We start from the raw sequence: 18189 nt of genomic DNA on the forward strand, positions 1-18189 counted from the left end.
ATTTCTTGCTGCACTTTCTCATTGACCCTCTCTAGTCCAGGTCTGTCAGAGAGGCCTGCCTCTGGCGAGGCTCTGCTTATGGGTTCTCTGGCTAGATACAGCTGTCTGCCATGGACTGGGGGTGGGCCTGGGCTAGAGAACCTTCCTCTGTACCTGCATTGTTCCCGGCCTGCTTGCCATAGGATGGCGTGCATAAAGTGCAGCTGTCACCTGAGGGACTGTGGTCTTGGAAGACCGAGACTCCTGAGGTGGCTTGTCTCCTTTGTTCCTTCTGTTCCAGACTTTGAATGGTCTCTTAGTGACAACCCACTTCTTAAGAACCCCCTAACCCTCAAACCACCCCCCCCCCACCACCAATATATACATCTGCTCAGGGGTACCAAAGCTCCTCATAGGTCCTTCTGGGACCTCTGGAATTGGCGGTGAGGGGACAGAGGAAACGGTTGCCACACAGCACCAGCCTCTTTCTCTTCAGAATGTCCTGTTTAGTACCTTTGAACAGGGGTCTCAGCACCTCCCCAAACCCTCATAGCAGACCCCACATGAATCTGGGCCATCATGCCCACAGGTTCAACCTCTTTGCTGACACCCTGGATTTAGCTACTTTCAGCTACAACACTGGGTTGTGGGCCCAGTCCAGGAGAGGAGGCGCTGGAAAGAAATGTTTTCAAAAAAAAAAGAGCCTTTTGTTGTTGTTGTTAATTAGTTAGGAAATGGGGAGGGGTGAGTCAGCTAGGGTTGGAAGTGGTGGGATGAGGGAGGTTAGTAAAAATAGGAGTTGTGTATTTGGGGCTGGAATTTGAGGAGGTGTTTATGAGGGGGACAAATAGGGAGTGGGAAGAACAGAAAGCGAGAGGGGGGTTCAGGGACTGAGAGAAGGGAAGAAAAGCCAGAGAAGGGGACCTAGAGCTGAAGCAGCATGGCTGCAGTGGAACTAAGCGCACCTCCTCAGGGACACTGAGGGACCAGCCAGGCCCGTTGTCCTCGAGGCTCTGGCAGACAGATTTATAGAACCCTGTGGGTGAAGGAGAGCCCTGGTGGCGTAGTGGTTAAGAACTTGGCTGCTAACCCAAAAGTTGGCAGTTTGAGTCCACCAGTCGCTGCTTGGAAACTCTATGGGGCGGTTCTACTCTGTCCTTTAGGGTCACTATGAGTTGGAATTGACTCCACGGCAACGGGCTTTGGTTTTGTGGGTGGAAGCTATTGTGAGGGCGCAAAATAACTGCCTGGGTTTGAGAGGACATTCTAGGGGAAGTGACGCCTGAATTAACGTAGAGGCAAATACTGAATCGGGCTGGCTATGGAAGTCCCAAGAACCAGAAAACCTTCACAGACACGGTCCACCGAGGGCCCAAAGTCTGCGGCCTCTTTAAGAAAGGGCGGGGTCATAAGTGGCGGAAGTGTCAGAGGAAGGGGGTGGGGCCAAGAGAGGGGCGGAAGCCGGAAGCCGACGTGTGAGCTGCGCGCGGCCACGATGTTGGCCGAAGGGGCTCTAGAGCCGGGGACCCCGGCGGCTCCCGCCGCCCCATCGCCCGCCCGGGTCCGGGCTCCTGCCTCAGGAAACTTATTCCGGCCCATCAGCGCCGAGGACGAGGAGCAGCAACCCACCGAGATCGAGTCGCTGTGCATGAATTGTTACCGCAACGTAAGATGGGGGCGCGGCCGCAGGCGCGGTCGGGTGGGCCCAGTCGGGAACCGGGAGGTGCGTCCGGGGGCCTGTAGGACTGGGAACGGAGGTTTCATCGATTACTTCCTTCGTTGCTTTCTCCTTCCCCAGGGCGTGACGCGCCTCCTGCTCACCAAGATCCCTTTCTTCAGAGAAATAATCGTAAGCTCGTTTTCCTGCGAGCACTGTGGCTGGAATAACACGGAGATCCAGTCGGCAGGCAGGATCCAGGACCAGGGAGTTCGCTATACTTTGACCGTCAGGGCCCAGGAGGTGAGAGGAGCCCAAAGCTTGGGGACTGCAGTCAGAGCTTTGATCCAGATGGTGAAACCTCAAATCCCCCTATGTCTCCAAGCTTCAGTTTCCTCTATTGTAAAATGGTGCTATCATTCTCCTAGGTGAGATTAGATTTATGAAAATTATCAGAGGGTAGGAAATGTGCAGTAGTTGCTTTGAGTAGTATACTCATTATTTGGGCAGCCTGGCACTCACTACCTGGACTATCGCAGTAGTCTCGACTCCTTGAAGTGGAGAGAAGAAGAAACAGCTGGGCTGGGGCCTGATGGAGGGGGGCAATCTGGTTATTTCCTGAGGAGAAGCTGTACTGCTGACCTCTCTTGGCTGAAAGTTTTCCTTTCTGCCCAGGACATGAACAGAGAAGTGGTGAAGACTGAGTCTGCCACCACAAGGATCCCTGAGCTGGATTTTGAAATTCCCGCTTTCAGCCAGAAGGGAGGTAAGTTTAAGATTAGAGTATTTCACACCTACCTGGAATCTTTGTGAACTTGGCTAGGTAATCATTGTGAACTTGATTGGTTTAACATGAGTGGAAAGTTTAGGTAAAACAGCCTGACGCAATAGAAAGTAAGACCGAGGTGTGCTTATTGCACAATTGTATTATTACTGTTATTTGAGATGAATGGAACCTTGAACCTGGCCTCCTTTCATTTACAAGTGAGAAAATCAAGGCCCAGAGAGTTCAAGTGAATTGTCTAGGGTCATTCAGGAACATGACAGCAGAGCCAAGACTCACCTACCTTTTATTCTTGTTCACAAGCTCTGACCACTGTTGAAGGATTGATCAACCGTGCTATCTCTGGCCTGGAGCAGGACCAGCCTATGCGAAGGGTGAGTTGGGGTTTTCCGATGGCAGCAGCTCAAGGAATAATTTTTTATATGTGTCTGAATCAGTGTTCAGCTTTCCATGTAGCTGACTTGAATGTGTGAAAACTTTTTGAGGAAGCATATGGTGATGCTGTAGCTGCCAGCATATGTTGTTCCTACTGTCCCTTCCTCCTTAATGTGTATTCAAGTCTCATCTCAGATAGCCAGTGTGACATGATCTCTGAAGAGCCTTTTCTAATCCCCTTAGGCTATCTGTGCTTCCTGAGTATTCCATTGTATCATATTTATTATGACAAAAACAGCATATCATAATTGCATATTTAGTCATTTGTCTTCCCAATTAGCTGGGGAGCCCTTGACAGGACTGTGCTCTATTTACTGTTGTGCCCCTAACCCAGCACAAGTGCCAGGGCTAAATGGTTGAATGAGAGGAAATGGGGGTCACCTGGCACCACCCATAAATGTCAGACTTGTTTGCTACATCTCATTGTGAAGTCTGAGTCACTCTGTTCCCTCTCAGGCTAAGACAGGGCTGGAAGTGACAAGGGTGTGACACGGTGGGAGGAGTACCGCCAGGGCTGATGATTCTACTCTCGTTTCATGACAGGCAAGTGAAGAAACCATAGCTGAAAGAATTGATGAGTTCATTGTCAAACTACAGGAGCTAAAGCAAGTGGCTTCCCCTTTCACTCTGGTAAGTGTTGAGGAATTGTAGTTGCCCTAGATTTGGGGGGAAGACAGACCATTAAGATTGAGGTTTTTTCCACTGTGGTGCCTGATGGAAGATGGAAGACCTTATATGATCTCTTGTTGGATTTACTCTCTCCTCACTCATCTGCTAGATCATTGATGATCCCTCAGGGAACAGCTTTGTGGAAAACCCATTTGCTCCCCAGAAAGATGAAGCCCTGGTGATCACACACTATAACCGGACTTCCAAGCAGGAGGAGATGCTGGGACTTCAGGTAAGTGGATGGAAGGAGCCAGAACACCCTGAAATGATCTCACACCCTGGATTGCTTGGAGTCAGTGGAAACTTATTTTGCTGCTAATGCCCTGTATGCTCTATCTCAGCATGTCTGTGCCTCTCATCTAGCTCATGTCGAAGACTTAGAGTAAATCTCATGGTAAAGGATGCCAGTGGCTGGGACTCAGTCTTGAGTTCTGTTCTTCCCTTGACTAGGGCTTTGACACCTTCTCTGTCAGACCCATGAGGTAGTGTGTGATGTAAGCAAACCAGAGCATTTTCTCCCACTCCGGGGCATGGTGTTGGGGAGGCTGAGGCATACCTGCCAACTTGTGATTCACATTTCTGATATTTTAGGCAGAGGCACCAGAAGAGAAGCCAGAAGAAGATGATCTCAGAAATGAAGTGAGTCACGTTGGATATTGTTGAGGAAGGAGCAGAGTTGTAGGCTGAGACTGATTCTTCTCAGTGGCTCTCTCCCTCACCACAACATGGGAACCAGCGTGAATGTCCTTAGACTGAGCATCCCGTCTGGACTCACTCTGTGTCCCCAAATTGTTTTCCAGGTTCTACAGTTCAACACAAACTGCCCGGAATGCAATGCTCCAGCTCAGACCAACATGAAGCTAGTACGTATCTTTCGTCAGGCAGTTGGGTTGTTTCTTCTCTGGCTCAGGCATGGAGATGACATTCAGGCTGGGAGCACTCCCTTCAAGGAGAGCACATGTTCCATTCTGATGCCTTTGACAAGACTGTGCACCTTCCAAAGAGAGAATTAGACTGTGTTCTTGAGGCTTCTGTGTGTGGCCTGAGCCACATCTTCAAATGTTTGTGAACAGGGATCACCATGGGTTGGGAAATCGCTCTCATCCGGAGGAGTGTGCGTGTTAGGCTGCTTTTTGTGATATATTTTCTGGCAGTTCTAGAACCAGCAACTGTTTGTTTGGGGTTTGGATTTGTTCTTCTCCTGAGGGTGGTCTTGCTCTCCTGGAAGCAGATTTCCTTGACTCCATCTTCCAGAAATCCCCCACTTTAAGGAGGTTATCATCATGGCTACCAACTGCGAGAACTGCGGGGATCGGACCAATGAGGTGGGTGGGCACTGTCGTTTGGGATGAAGACTAGCTTAAGGGTAACCCTCTCCTAACATCATCCTTTCTAAACCTAGTGGTTCAACATGGAGGCGGGTTGGGTCTTTCTCTTAGGCTTTAGTGTAGGGTGAGGAGCCCTCGAAGGAACTGGGAGTCAGCTTAGAGAAGAAAAGTTAGAGGCATCATAACTCGTTTAAGACTTGAGTCAGTTATGTGGAAGAGAGAGAAGACTTTGGCCCCCGTCTTCAGGGGGTTGGGGGGGAGGGCAGATTTTGACTCTGTAATAAAGAACTTTCTAGCAGCTAGAGCTCTTAAAATATAATGAACTGCCTTGGAGGATTGTAAATTCCCTTCCCCCAAGCATATTCAAGCACAGGTTGGTTAACGTCTTACAGTAACGTAGATATTATAAAGGGGATCCACACATTAGATGCAGTTGTTGAAACCAAACCAGAAAACCAAAGCATTTGCCGTTGAGTCAATTCCGACTCATAGCAACCCTATAGGGCAGAGTAGAACTGCCCCATAGAGTTTCCAAGGAGCGCCTGGTGGATTCAAACTGCCGACCTTTTGGTTAGCAGCCGTAGCTCTTAACCACTACACCACCAGGGTTTCCAGTTGATGAAAGGGCTGGGCTAAATCCTTAAAGTTTCATTCAACCTTGAGAGTCAGAATTTTATTTTTAAAAGGTAAATTCAGGGTTTCCTGGCAATTTGGGGTAAGTTTTGGCAGGCTGCCAGTTCTGGGCACTCCAGCCTTGGTCTTCTCTTGGTGTTTTTTGTTTGGGTGACTGATGCTCCTATTGGTTTAGAAGCCTCTGTCTTGGTAGCCTTTACAGGGTCTAACTGATGGGAGGTCCAAGCGTATCCTTCGAGGTATCACTGGCACTAGCTGAGGATCAGGCTTTTCTTTCTGCTACTGCTGCTACTGACTGTCCTCTGTGCAGGTGAAGTCTGGAGGAGCAGTAGAGCCCTTGGGCACCAGGATCACCCTTCACATCACAGACCCCTCAGATATGACCAGAGACCTCCTCAAGGTAATACATGCCTTTGAAAGTGACTGTCCTCCTCATATTCCTGTCTCTATCTAGGAGAAATAGTTTTTCTTTTTTAAAATAATGTCCTGGTGACATGAGGTATCCTCCTACTTCCTGAGTTTGAAGATCCTTGAGCAGGGTTAATCTGGTATTGGAATTAAAGGTGACCTGTAAACTCTTCCTGATGACTCTGCAGCTTTTTGGCCCCCAGTGTCTATAACAGGGCCCTCTTCTCTGGTGTCTACTGACAGGATACCTGACAGCTTGGACCTGTGATTCAGAGTCTCCCTTTACTAAGTTGGTTCCATTTCTGTGGTTCACATGGACAGGAGTGTATCTCTAGCTTTAACTCCGGGGAGATGGAGAAACTGGGTCAGCTGACTTTTGTCCCCAAACTCACTGCTGGTATTAACTTGGCAGAGGCTTCTGGTTAGCTTTCTTTGCTCCTGATGGAAAGCTTCCTTTGCCCTCTCATCTCTCAGTCTGAGACGTGTAGTGTGGAAATCCCAGAGCTGGAATTTGAACTGGGAATGGCTGTCCTTGGGGGCAAGTTCACCACACTGGAGGGGCTGCTGAAGGACATCCGGGAGCTGGTGAGTTACCTGAGTGTAGTGTACAGCTGCTTCTAGTAGTTCTGCTGTGGGAAGGGGGCTGGAAGACCTCAAATGTCCCAGTTTTTGGTGCTGATAACTGGGAATTTTTTTGCCTTAAAGCTGAGTTAAGAGGCTTAAATGTTATTTTAGATTAAGAAGATAAGTTTATGGGCAATTTTTAATGAGAATTCCTAGGCCTAATTGTGGGACTGTAGTTACTTTGTGGTTTTGGGTAAATCATTTATTTCACTGTAAAATGAGATGTGGGACCTTTCAACACCTAAAACTCCACAACACACATATATGTCTGTGTTAACTTAACCCATGTATTTATCCTCTTGGTGAATTAGTTTAGTCAGTTCTCAGTTGTCAGGCATTTGTGTGTGTAAATTGAACTTCTCCAATTTGTAAGAAAAAAAAAAAAATAGTTGTTGTTTAACATTGCTGGTTGTCTTGGTAGATGGATCCATAGATTTCCAGGAGTGGCTGCCTGGTCAGAAAGGTTGTGTGGGATAAATGGAGACCCAGCTTGCCTGACTAGGCACCTCCTGCTACCCCTGCCGGGCTTATGGTCACACCTAACAAACAGCCAGTGTAGTAGCAGTTTGGATGCCTAATCTGTGCCGAAGCTGAGCACTTGTGCCATTTATTGCAGGTGACCAAGAACCCTTTCACGCTGGGTGACAGTTCCAGTCCTGGCCAGGCAGAGAAGCTGCAGGAGTTTAGCCAGAAGTTGGACCAGGTGAGAGCACTCTGGCCAGTGCTGGTGGTTATGGGACTCCAGTGAACTAGAGGCTGCCTACCCTCTTCTTCCTGTCTTTGAAACATCTCTGTTACCCATCATGTTGGAGAGTGTTCTGGTTTCTGATATCCCTTGTCATCTTCTGTCTCGGTTTTCTCCCTTATTTTGTTGGAGCATCTTCTCCAGTAGTCTCCTGAGAGAGTAATTGGGAAGTAATATTTTTGGGACTCACACGTCTAAGAGTTTCTTTATCCTACCCTTATACTAGAGTGATTGTTGACTGATAATAGAATTCTAGGTTGGAGATGATTTTTCATCACAATTTAAAAAAAAATTATATTGTGTTTTTGGTGAAGGTTTACACAGCAGGTAAGGTTCCCATTCAACAATTTCTACACAAATGGTTCAGTGACACTGGTTACATTCTTCATAGTGTGTGACCATTCTCATTATTTCCGTTCTGGTTGTTCTATTTCCATTAATCTAGTTTCCCTGCCCCCTTACATTCTCATCTTTGTTTTAAAGTAATTGTTGATCGTTTGGTCTCATACGGGTGTTTTTTTTGTTTGTTTGTTTAAGTAGCAGTGTACTCACGGGTGGTATTCATTATTTTGTGAGCCAATCTGTTATTTAGCTACAAGGTGGCCTCGGGTTAGTTTCAGTTCAAAGTTTGAAAGTGTCTCAGGGCAGTAGTCTTGGGGAGTCCTGCAGTCTCAACCAGTCTAGTAAGTCTGGGTTTTTTGTTTGTTTGTTTTTTAGGAATTTGAGTTTCTGTTCCACATTTTCTCCTATTCTGTTAGGGTCCACCTATTGTGGCCGATTAGAACAGTTGGTAGTGGTAGCTGTCTAGTTCTTCTGGTCTCAGGGTAGACGAGGCCATGGTTTGTGTAGACTATTAGTCCTGTAGACTAGTTTCTTCTCTGAGTCTTTTGTTTTCTTCTTTGTCTTTTGCTCTGGACAAGTAGAGACTGATAGTTGTATCTTAGATGGCCACTTGCAAGCTTTTAAGACCTCAGACACTACTCACCAAACTAGGATGTACAACAGAATTTTATGAACTCTATGATATGCCAGTTGACTGAGATGTCCCACAAGACTATGGTCCTAAACCTTCAAATTCAAAAAATACCACAAGGTGTGTGGTTATGTCTAACAAGTATTCATAACTGTGCCCCCTATGTGCTTGATTAAATATGTGAACATATGTGCATATAGTCACATCCAAAAAAAACCTATTGTTGTTGAGTCAATTCTGACTCATAGCGACCCTATAGCACAGAATAGGACTGTTCCATAGAGTTTCCAAGGAGCAGCTGGTGGATGTGAACTGCTCACCTTTTGGTTAGCAGCCAAGCTCTTAACCACTGCGCCACCAGGGCTCCTATAGTCGCATGCATGCACATATATACGTATGCACACACCTATATATATGTGTGTATGTACTCACATATACATACGTATACACATACGTGCCTACATACATACATATATACCCACACACACATTTTTTGGTTGTTGCTGCTGGAATTGCTTCTTAAATAGCTTTCATACAGTCCTTATTTTAGACCCTCTTACTCCATGCCTTTATTGTTGTTAGTTGCCGTTGAGTTGATTCCAACTCACGGTGACCCCGTGTGCACAGAGTAGAACTGCTCCACGGGGTTTCCAAAGTGCCTCTGGATGGGTTTGAACTGCCAACGTTTTGGTTAGTCCGGTGCTTAACCATTTGCACCACCCCAGGATTTCACTCCACTTCTAGAGCCACCTAATTTCTACCAATGTTAAGACTTTTGAGGATTCTGCAATGTAAATTGGGTTGGTTATTGTCTGGCAGACATAGCCTCTTCCTACCAGGAGCTATATAAGATTTACACGCTATGGTCTCTCTCTTTTAGATCATTGAGGGTAGCATGAAGGCCCACTTTATTATGGATGATCCAGCAGGAAACAGCTACTTGCAGGTATGGTAAGCCTTCCTGGGTGTTTAATGGCTTTATATTTTTTTATCTTTTTCTTGAATATGTATCATTTCCCCAGAAACTAAAAGACTTGCTTCTAAGTGGACTGCCCTTTATCAGGGAACCTCTTAGCAGAAATTGGAACATAAGGGAGAGAAGGGGAAGGTGGGAGGGACTGTAAGTATATGTAAAGAGAGAAAAGAGATACTCCTAGACTCCTTTCTTCTTATGTCTTAGCTCTTGTCCCTGGCTTTAAGTCCAGCTCTGGGGTTTTCATCCTTCAAATCTGACTGTGGACTGAGGAGAAATAGTACCTTAAATTAGAGGCCAAATAGGAAAACTGAGAGACTCTAAGCTGACTGGGGAGAATCTTGGTGATTGATAATAACTTAAACATTTATTGAGCAGTTATCATGGGTCAGAACTATGATTAAGACCATTGCCACACTCTTCAGAAGAGGGTGCGGTTAGAAAGTTTTTTAGGCACACTGTTCCCTGATTCTCCCTGGGACTGGGCTGTCCTACCAGCCCATGTGGACTTCGTTGCTGCCTACTAGATCAGCCTAGCTGTGGGGAATTGGAAAAAGAATTAAAACTCATTAAGCCTTGGGAAAGTGGGCTTCAGAAGCCGCCAGGGGTGGGGGGTGGCAGGACAAAACAAGCACTGATTGACTGTCCTTGGTCCTGCAGAACGTGTATGCACCTGAAGATGATCCGGAGATGAAGGTGGAGTGTTATACGCGCACATTTGACCAAAACGAGGAGTTAGGGCTCAATGACATGAAGACGGAGGGCTATGAGACGGGCCTGGCCCCACAGCGGTAGCAGTGGGAGGTTCATGGGCCAGCCTCTGGCACTGGTCACACTGCAGGGTTATTTATTGCTATTGTAATAAGGCCGAGAAGGGTCCTCCCCACCAGGCCTTGCCCGTGGTGGGTGGACTTAGGCACACTTTCTCAACAGTTTGTGATGCAAGTGCAAGCCTGTTGTGTTACTTGGTCTTATTTTGGAAGTTTTGAATCAGCCTGTGAGGAAACCTGGAGATGAACGGTGGGCATGCCGTTAACCACGTGTTCTGTCGAGTCTTTACCCTCCCTCCACGTAATGCTCTCTGCTACGTAATGCTCTCTGCTCTTTGCTACAACTCTGAAGTTTGACCCAAGGAAATGGAGAATGTGGAATATAGACACAGCTGGAGTTTGGGAGTTGGTGTTGGGTAAATAAAATACTGACTTTCAACCGGAGAGGTACCTTGTCGGGAGGGAGTCCAGCACAGGTGAAGAAGTTATTTAAATGGTGGTTTTCAGAGAGCGTTGGCCTAGGTATTTACTCTGTCCTTGTTTGATACCATGCTGTTAGAAGTCAGACTCCTGAATAAAATTTTCTCCAATGTTGTCACTATAATTTGAGATTGGAGCTGAAATTTCATTGATTCCTTCAACAGATGTTTGAGTGCCTGTGATGTGCCAGGCATACCAAACCTCTGCCTTCATGGAGCTTCAGTTAACAATTCAATTGACAGTGGGGAAACTGACAGTGAATAAATAAGTAAAACAGTATACAGATGGTGTTTATTGTTGTGGAGGACTGTAAAGCAGGGAAGCGTTGTGGGTACTGCCAGGAAAGGTGTTGTTTATGTGTGATTTCAAATAGTTTTAAGTCAGAGAAAATCTCAACAAGAAGGTGATAACTAACTTGACATTTAGGCAAAGCTGAGAAGAGGCAAAAGAGTGGGCCATGTGGATAGCTGGGGAAAGAAATTTCCAGGCAGAGGGGATTGCAAATGCAAAAGCTTTGAGGTTGGAGCATATTGGAGCCAGTGGGGTATTTGAAATCATCTGGTCCTACCCTCTCAATTACAAATGGGGAAACTAAGGTTCAACCAGGGAGGGAGAGGGCTGCCTACAGCTGTGTTGGAAGTTAACAGTCCAGTGAGCCCTCTAGACTCCCCAGCCAGTGTTCTCTGACTAGCTTCCAGCTTCCCATTAACTCCAGGCAGTCTCACAAATGGTGATGCCCTCGGTGCTGGCTGCAGGGTAATTTGCTCATTAAAGACCTATTAGTTGATTGAGATGCTGTCTCAAACCTTAAGTTTTGTGCTACAAACTTAACTTCAAGAATTGCCCAGTTATAGATGGCTTGGCAATCACACATCTATTCTCACTTCTTTATCAAACTATTCCCAAAGTTCACAAATGGTTTTCCACTTGGAAAATATTCTCACCTTTTATTCTCCGCATTTGACAGTGCACCCTCTCTTTCAGCTTTTCCCTTGGTTCCTGTCATACTGTTCCTCTGGTTTCCTTTTCACTTTGATCATTCCTTATCTGGACTCTCTGCCTCCTCTGTCTTCCTGAAATGTATTTGTTTCTAAAGGTTCTGTTTTCAGAAACCTCTATATTGGATTCTTTGGCGTGTATTACTTACATGCAGGACTGACCCCCATACCTGTACACAAGGTTTTTTTTTTTTTAAAGAATTTGGAGATTAAAGTTAGCAAATGACTCACTCTTACAACAATAAAGCTATAATACCTTGATGAGATTTCTCATATGCAAGTATTCTACTCTAAGAGATTGTCTATAAATGTGTTTTCAACTGACTTGGGAATCTGACTACCAGGCACCCTTCGGGTCTATCATTTGGTGATGCCCTGTGGGATGGATATACTCTGTGAAGATGAGCCCCAGTGTCAGCTTCATCTCCCACTGTGAAGGGAAAAAAATGGCATTCTGGTTTGTTACTCAGTCTCTTCTGAGTTTGGGTTGGCGTGAGGCAATCTCTTAACCAGTTATGGGGCAATGATATCCCGTGAGACAGGACCAGATGCCAGATTGGGATAACTCAGCTAAGGTACTACTTGCTGTTTGATAGGACCAAGGCCTGGCATCCTTCATTTGCACACCTTTCTCTCAAAGTATCCCTGAACTCTTTCAGTCTCATTTCATATAGCCTGTCTGAGATGGAAGCGTACATCTGTTTAACTTCGTCTTGCCCCACATTACCTAGCATATGGCATATAAATGATCAATAAACAGCTGTTACAGTCCTTGGCAGATGGTTATGAATCCTTCCTGGATCAAGCACTTTTTGGGCACATGTAGGTAACATGGACGTAACAAGACAAGGGAAGGGTTCTGCTCTACGCCAGGGGAGGTTAGAGAGTCAAGCTGCCAGCCTAAGAACATGTAGATTTAATTTCACAGCCATGAGAGTAAAATTTAAGTGGGAAGTTTTGTGATTATATTAAAAGAAGAAAGAATAGTTTATTTTGAGAGCATTCTGCCTACTTCACCATATTTCAAACATGTTAAATACAGCCATATTTGGTCGTCAGACCTAATGAACATACAGGTAGGTATTGAATGTGTATCTGTGTCGTCGTGATGGGGTAAGTGGTAGAGAGGTGGTGAGTTCTGGGAATTAACATGAAAGGTAGTTGACTTCGCTAACTGAAAGCGTCACTGGTGGCGAGGGGTAGGACTTCTGTTGTTACAACACTATCAGTATGTTTCCATCTTTATACACCTGTGGTATGTCACTTGCCTATTGCACATTGTAGGGAATGGTGTGTCCACTTACATTTAGTGCAGTGGTGTTTGACTACTTCATTCTTTGTTGTTGTTATAATAAAATACATACAAAAATTTACTATCTTAACCATTTTTAAGTGTACAGTTCAGTGGCATTAAGTACATTAAAAATCACTATCTGTTTCCAGAACCTTTTCATCACCCCAAATGGAAACTTCATACCCATTAAACAATAACTCCTCATTCCTCCTTCCCCCCAGTCCCTGGCAACCACAATTTCTGGCTCTGTGAGTTTACTGGCTTTATTGTTATTTTTTAAAAAAAATGCACACTTCCCCCCACCCTTTACAGAAAAATGGCAGTGTTTTTAACTATGAAGGGGAACGAGCCAGTGCTACTTAGTCTGCGTGTTTACTTCAGAGTTTAGAAAGCCCGTTAGTATTGGCACATCTACTGCTTCGGTTTCCTGGTCTGTAAAATGGGGATAATAATGGTACCTTCTTTGTAGGGGCTTTTGAGAATTAGGCGAGGTAATAATTGTGAAATGCCTTTTATATTTTCTCTCATTAATCCTCACAAAAATTCTGAAATGTCTCCATTTTTGCTTTAAGTTCTTCCTGGGAAAAAGTAGCTATATAAAAAAAAAATTATCCCCACTTTACAGGCAAGGAAACAGTTTCAGGGAGGTTAGATAACTTCCAGAAGGAAGTAAAGCTAAGAGGCAGGCTTCAAACCCAGGCCAATCTGCCTGTGAAACCTGAGCTCCCAATATTTTGCGCTCATGTCCATAATTTTTTTTTTTTATTAAATGCAACTGCAGCGAGAGGGCAAAGCTCAGACCATGCCACCAGACATGCATTCACCTGACCCTGCCTAACTGCCCTGTGAGGCAGACAGGGTTGGGATGCACCTGAGGTTGGGTCTTGACAGGCTAAGGTTGAGGATTGGGTAGAATGGGTAGTGGTAGAACTGAAGAAGCCAGATGGTCAGGAGATGGGTTGACAGGGCCCAAGAGGGCTATATGGTAATGTCGACTCGATCGAAAATGTGAGCCTTTTCAAATGCCTGCTGACATCAAGGTGGAGGCAGGGCTGTAGAGTTCGTTTGAGACACCAACTAGACTAGAAGCCAAGGCAGCATTGCATATGAGGGACCTGTGGGGACCTCTAGCTAGTGATGCCCTAGCTTCTCAGTCCAGTGTCTCCTCACAACCCCTCAGGGACCTAGCCTGTTTTCCTTTCCGGGCCCATGCTGCAACCACTCAGTGTAGCCCAGTGGTTAAAAGTTCATGCTTCAGAGCAGTGATCTTGCAAGAAGTACAACCACAATGCTCGTTAGAAGCAAGGATGGCAAGACTTTGGCTTGCTTACTTTGGACATATCATAAGGAAAGATCAGTTGCTAGAAAAGGACATTATATTTGGTAAACAAAGGAAACCCTCAATGAGATGGATTGACACAATAGCTGCAACAATGGACTCATGCCAGTGCTCATGAAGATGGCACAGGGCTGGGCAATGTTTGTTCTGTTATACTTAAAGTCGCCATGAGTCGGAGTTGACTGGATGACAACAACAACAAAGTTTGAACATCTATCCCAATCTATATGTAGTTATAAAGCATAACAATGCCTACTTGACTAAATAAAACAGCGACAAAAATTTACCTTATGTGTAAGATAAAAAGAAAATACGAAGTCTATTATTTTATTTCAAAAAGTTTGGATTACCTCTTGTACCCCACTTTACTAGCCCCTGCTCCCAGAAGTCATGCGGCTTGGGTTTGAATCCTGTCGTTGCCACCTTTTCACTGTGTGATAATGGGCAACTTCCTTGACCTCTCCAAGCTTCTGTTTCCTCATCTGTAAAATAAGTGTAATAAACTATCTGAGAATAGTTGTGAGGGTTAAATGACGTAATTCAAGTAAGGCTCTTAACACCTCCATGATGACAGTCTTTTCTCCCACCCCCTCAAGACTTGAGTATTAGAATTTGATCTCACTAGCTTTCTTCTTTAGTTGTGCTGAAAATAGGTCCAGGTCTTTTTCACTGGAAAGACTTTACACAATTTCCTTCAAGAGATAGCTAGGTCCTACCAATGATGTTGACTGTGGGGAAGTCACACAGATTTTAGAAACCTCCATATTTTTCATAGGAATTATACTGGGTCTAGGAGTCCCTGGGTGGTGCAGACAGTTAAATGCTAGACTACTTGTGGAAAGATAAGCAGTTTGAACCCACCCAGAGGCACCTCAGGAGACAAGCCTAGCAGTCTGGTTCTGAAAAGGTCATAGCCTTGAAACCCCTGTGGAGCAGTTCTACTGTGCACACGTGGCGTCACCATGAGCTGAAATCCGCTTGACTAATAACATACTGGGTCTGAAGTTCTTGCTTTCCTCTCTTAATGGTACCTGAAAGCTTGTTAAGAGTAAATTTCTCCCCACCTAAAGATACTTATAATACTAAACTATATTGGTAACTGCATTAGAGGCTGTTAAAGCACTTTACACAGTAACTAACATCTCAGACCTCGCAATCATCATGATTAAGTACTATTATTGTCCCCATTTTGTTAAATAACTTGCCTAGGTTTTACAACTAGGAAGTTACGGAGCCAGGATTCAAACTTAAATACACTGTATTTACTGTGTTAACCACTACCTGTGGTGCTTTTGAAGCTGCTGGGGGCAGGGACCTTGTTGGGTCGTGGTTGTAGCCTCAAGGCTAGAACAGCGCTTGCTGCAAAGTTTGGTGAATTTATGGATGGACACAGAAGCAACACGGTTGCGTCCTCACAGGTATGTAGAGTGGGCCCTGGAGGTGTCTACACTTCTCGTTAGTCTGCAAATGTGTCATCCATGGGGCCTCACCTGTTAGCCTCGGCCGTTCCAAACACTCCGCCAATTCCGGTTCTAGCCGCACCTCCTCAAGTCACTGCCATCCGTTTCGCGTTCCAGAATTTTGTCCCCAGCGCCGACCCGTCTCCCCGCCTACGCCGCTGCCATGGCGGCAGCTCCGCCGCTCTCGAAGGCCGAGTATCTGAAGCGTTACTTGTCTGGGGCAGACCTCGGCGTCGACGGAGTCCCCGAATCCGGTCGCAAGCGTCGCAAAAAGCGGCCGAAGCCTGGAGGGGTCGCCGGCAAGGGGTGAGTCGGTACCGGCGGGGGCGGGGCCTGTGGCGGCTCTCCGCCGTCCGTCTCCTAGGTCTTCGTTCTCTCCTTGCTGGGGCTGGATCCTTCTCCGTCTGCTCAGCTCGTCCGACTTCAGCCTAAGCTCAGGGCCCGACTCGGAACGCCCCAGGGCCCTGGCTTGCTATGGCTGCCGCACTTTACCCTTCGCGCTGCTGAGCAGCATCAGTTGTTGAAGCTAGGCTTTAACTTTCATGACTTTTCCCGCCTTTGTAGCCTTCCGACCTCTCCGTAGTGAATGAATATTGTGCCCTCAGAATGATGGTGGAGCTAATTCATTGCCTTGGTGCTTGGATTTTTAGCGTCCTGAACCTGCCTGTGGGGGTTCCCAGAAGTCCCAAGAACTCTCTGATCCTGAGTCGGAGACCCCTGGTCACTACTGCTACTATTACTACTGACAACAACTAACATTTATACGGTTCTTACCATGTGCCAGGCACCGTTCTAGGTACTTTTCACATATATGAACTTACTTAAGCTTCACAACACTATCGTGAAGTAGTTATTGTTATTATCACCATTTTACAAACGAAACTTTTGTAGCCCAGTCAAGCCAAAGAGTTTCAAGCAACTAGTCCATTTTCCTTCCTGGTTTGGTTCTTGACTTTTTTTTTGCTTTCAGCTTGTCTAGCTCTCTCTTTTGGGTGGATTCCTTGGAGGCAGTGCGATGTAGTGAAAATAGCTTAGCTTTGGAGCAACGTTGTTCAGAGTTTGAATTTTACCCGTGCCACTTTATAGGCTGTGTGGCCTTGGGCAAGATATTTAATTTCTCTGAATCTGAGTTTCCTCATCTTGAAAATGGGAATAATACTAAATAATACTGCTTATATTAAATGGTTTTTGTGATTTAAAAAAATCAGCTGCCATGGAGTTGATTCCTACTCATGGCAACCCCATGTGTGTCAGAGTAGAACTGTGCTCAGTAAGGTTTTCAATGGCTGATTTTTTGGATGCAGATCACTGGGCCTTTCTTCTAAGTAACCTCTGGATAGACTCTGGCCAGTCGGACTTCCAACCTTTTGGTTAACAGCTGAGCACATTAACTGTTGTTAGTACTTCCCAGGTACTCTGTTGTGATTAGAGATGATAATATAAAGTATCACTGACTTTTCAAATAATAATTATTCACATGATGGCAGTTAATGTTATTTTGTATCATCTACAGTTCATCCATGTAACAACCACTTACTGAATAGTCCCTATGCCAGTTACTGCAGGGTGTTGATAATACCTTTGTGAACAGGAAAGACATAGTCCCTATTCTGATGGGGCTTACAGTTTAATGGAGATACAGGCCTTAAACAACTATTTACACAATAAATTGATTCATTTCCTTTGTGATAAATGCAGTGAAAGTATTCTCTGTGTATGTAACAGGGGTTCTTAGACTTACGGGAGAGGGCCAGTCAAGGAAGGTATGCCTAAGGAATTTATATTTATGTTAGGACCTGAAGAATGAGTAAGAGGTTTTCTGGTAAAGAATGGGGAGAAGAGCAGATGAGACAGAGAGAACTGTGTATCTGAAAACTAGTGTAAGAAATTTGCCTCATTTCAGGCACTAGTGAGGTAGTGAACTGAGGGGGCAGCAGTATGAGATGAAGTTGACCATATAGGTAAAGGCTGGGTCACGCAGGATTGTGTAGGATTTTGAACTTTATTCCTAAAACCAGTGGATAAGTGCTCTTATGCTGTTATCCAAGAATGAGTTCTCCTCTTTTATCCTTTGTTTTTCACATTTAGAATGCGGATTGTGGATGATGATGTGAGCTGGACAGCTATCTCCACCACTAAACCGGAGAAGGAGGAAGAGGAAGATGATGGAGATTTGCCTGTGGTATGTATCTTTTGGGGCTGTCAGGACTTTGAAATGACGTCAGCCTCTCCATCTCTACTCTTAGTGCAGGATAGATTCGTATGGGGGAAAGTTGAGGGCTGAGAAGAGATGCCATTTTCCAAAGAGCTGTTTAAAATAGTTTTCTTTGACATATGCCTCTACACTAACTTCTCTGTTTATGCAGGGCTCCATCAGCCTAGAAATGGGAACTAGTTACAGAGAAAGGCAGGACTTCCTCAGCATCAGTGATAGAACAATAATTAGAATTAGCAATAGTTCAGTTTGCTGGAATCCTGCTTCTGAACAATGTTTGGGTTCAGTCATAGGGAACTTTTTTTTTTTTTTTTTTTTTTATTGTACTTTAGGTGAAGGCTTACAGAACAAATAGTTTCTCATGAAACAGTAGTACACATGTTGTTTTATGACATTGGTTAACAACCCTCAACATATCAACCCTC

The 18189-nt window shown here is 45.3% G+C and overlaps 2 protein-coding genes across 10 annotated transcripts in view; both read left to right on the forward strand.

The window, feature by feature from the left end:
- Positions 1 to 1432: 1432 nt before the first annotated feature.
- ZPR1 (ZPR1 zinc finger) lies at positions 1433 to 12227 on the forward strand. Of its 5 annotated transcripts, none has more exons than XM_004385688.2 (14): positions 1433 to 1645; positions 1778 to 1939; positions 2312 to 2402; positions 2724 to 2794; positions 3399 to 3485; positions 3634 to 3756; positions 4116 to 4163; positions 4325 to 4391; positions 4779 to 4849; positions 5796 to 5885; positions 6368 to 6478; positions 7134 to 7220; positions 9116 to 9181; positions 9869 to 12227. In XM_004385688.2, exons 1-14 carry the CDS (start codon positions 1475 to 1477, stop codon positions 10001 to 10003), a joined length of 1380 nt encoding a protein of 459 aa, XP_004385745.1. In that variant the 5' UTR covers positions 1433 to 1474; the 3' UTR covers positions 10004 to 12227. The 5 variants fall into 5 exon arrangements, with proteins under 5 accessions (XP_004385745.1, XP_023595732.1, XP_023595734.1 ...); XM_023739964.1 differs by having other exon boundaries at positions 1449 to 1645; positions 3688 to 3756; XM_023739966.1 differs by lacking the exon at positions 6368 to 6478 and having other exon boundaries at positions 1449 to 1645.
- Positions 12228 to 14188: 1961 nt separating this feature from the next.
- The window catches only part of BUD13 (BUD13 homolog), a 35246-nt gene continuing 31245 nt past the window's right edge, over positions 14189 to 18189 (forward strand). For 2 of the 5 annotated variants that reach the window (XR_002825534.1, XM_023739968.1), the window contains exons 1-2: positions 14190 to 15855; positions 17638 to 17731. Coding sequence is in view for 4 of the 5 variants with exons in the window: in XM_023739968.1 (XP_023595736.1) it covers positions 15713 to 15855; positions 17638 to 17731 (237 nt within the window). In the remaining variant the exon portion in view is untranslated. Of the gene's footprint in view, positions 15856 to 15932; positions 16346 to 17637; positions 17732 to 18189 lie in introns of those variants that run through there. The other 3 variants (XM_023739971.1, XM_023739969.1, XM_023739970.1) reach the window with 3 other exon arrangements.

The sequence above is a fragment of the Trichechus manatus genome, unplaced genomic scaffold, assembly GCF_000243295.1.
Source record: "Trichechus manatus latirostris isolate Lorelei unplaced genomic scaffold, TriManLat1.0 scaffold00143, whole genome shotgun sequence".
NCBI classification, from domain to species: domain Eukaryota; kingdom Metazoa; phylum Chordata; class Mammalia; order Sirenia; family Trichechidae; genus Trichechus; species Trichechus manatus.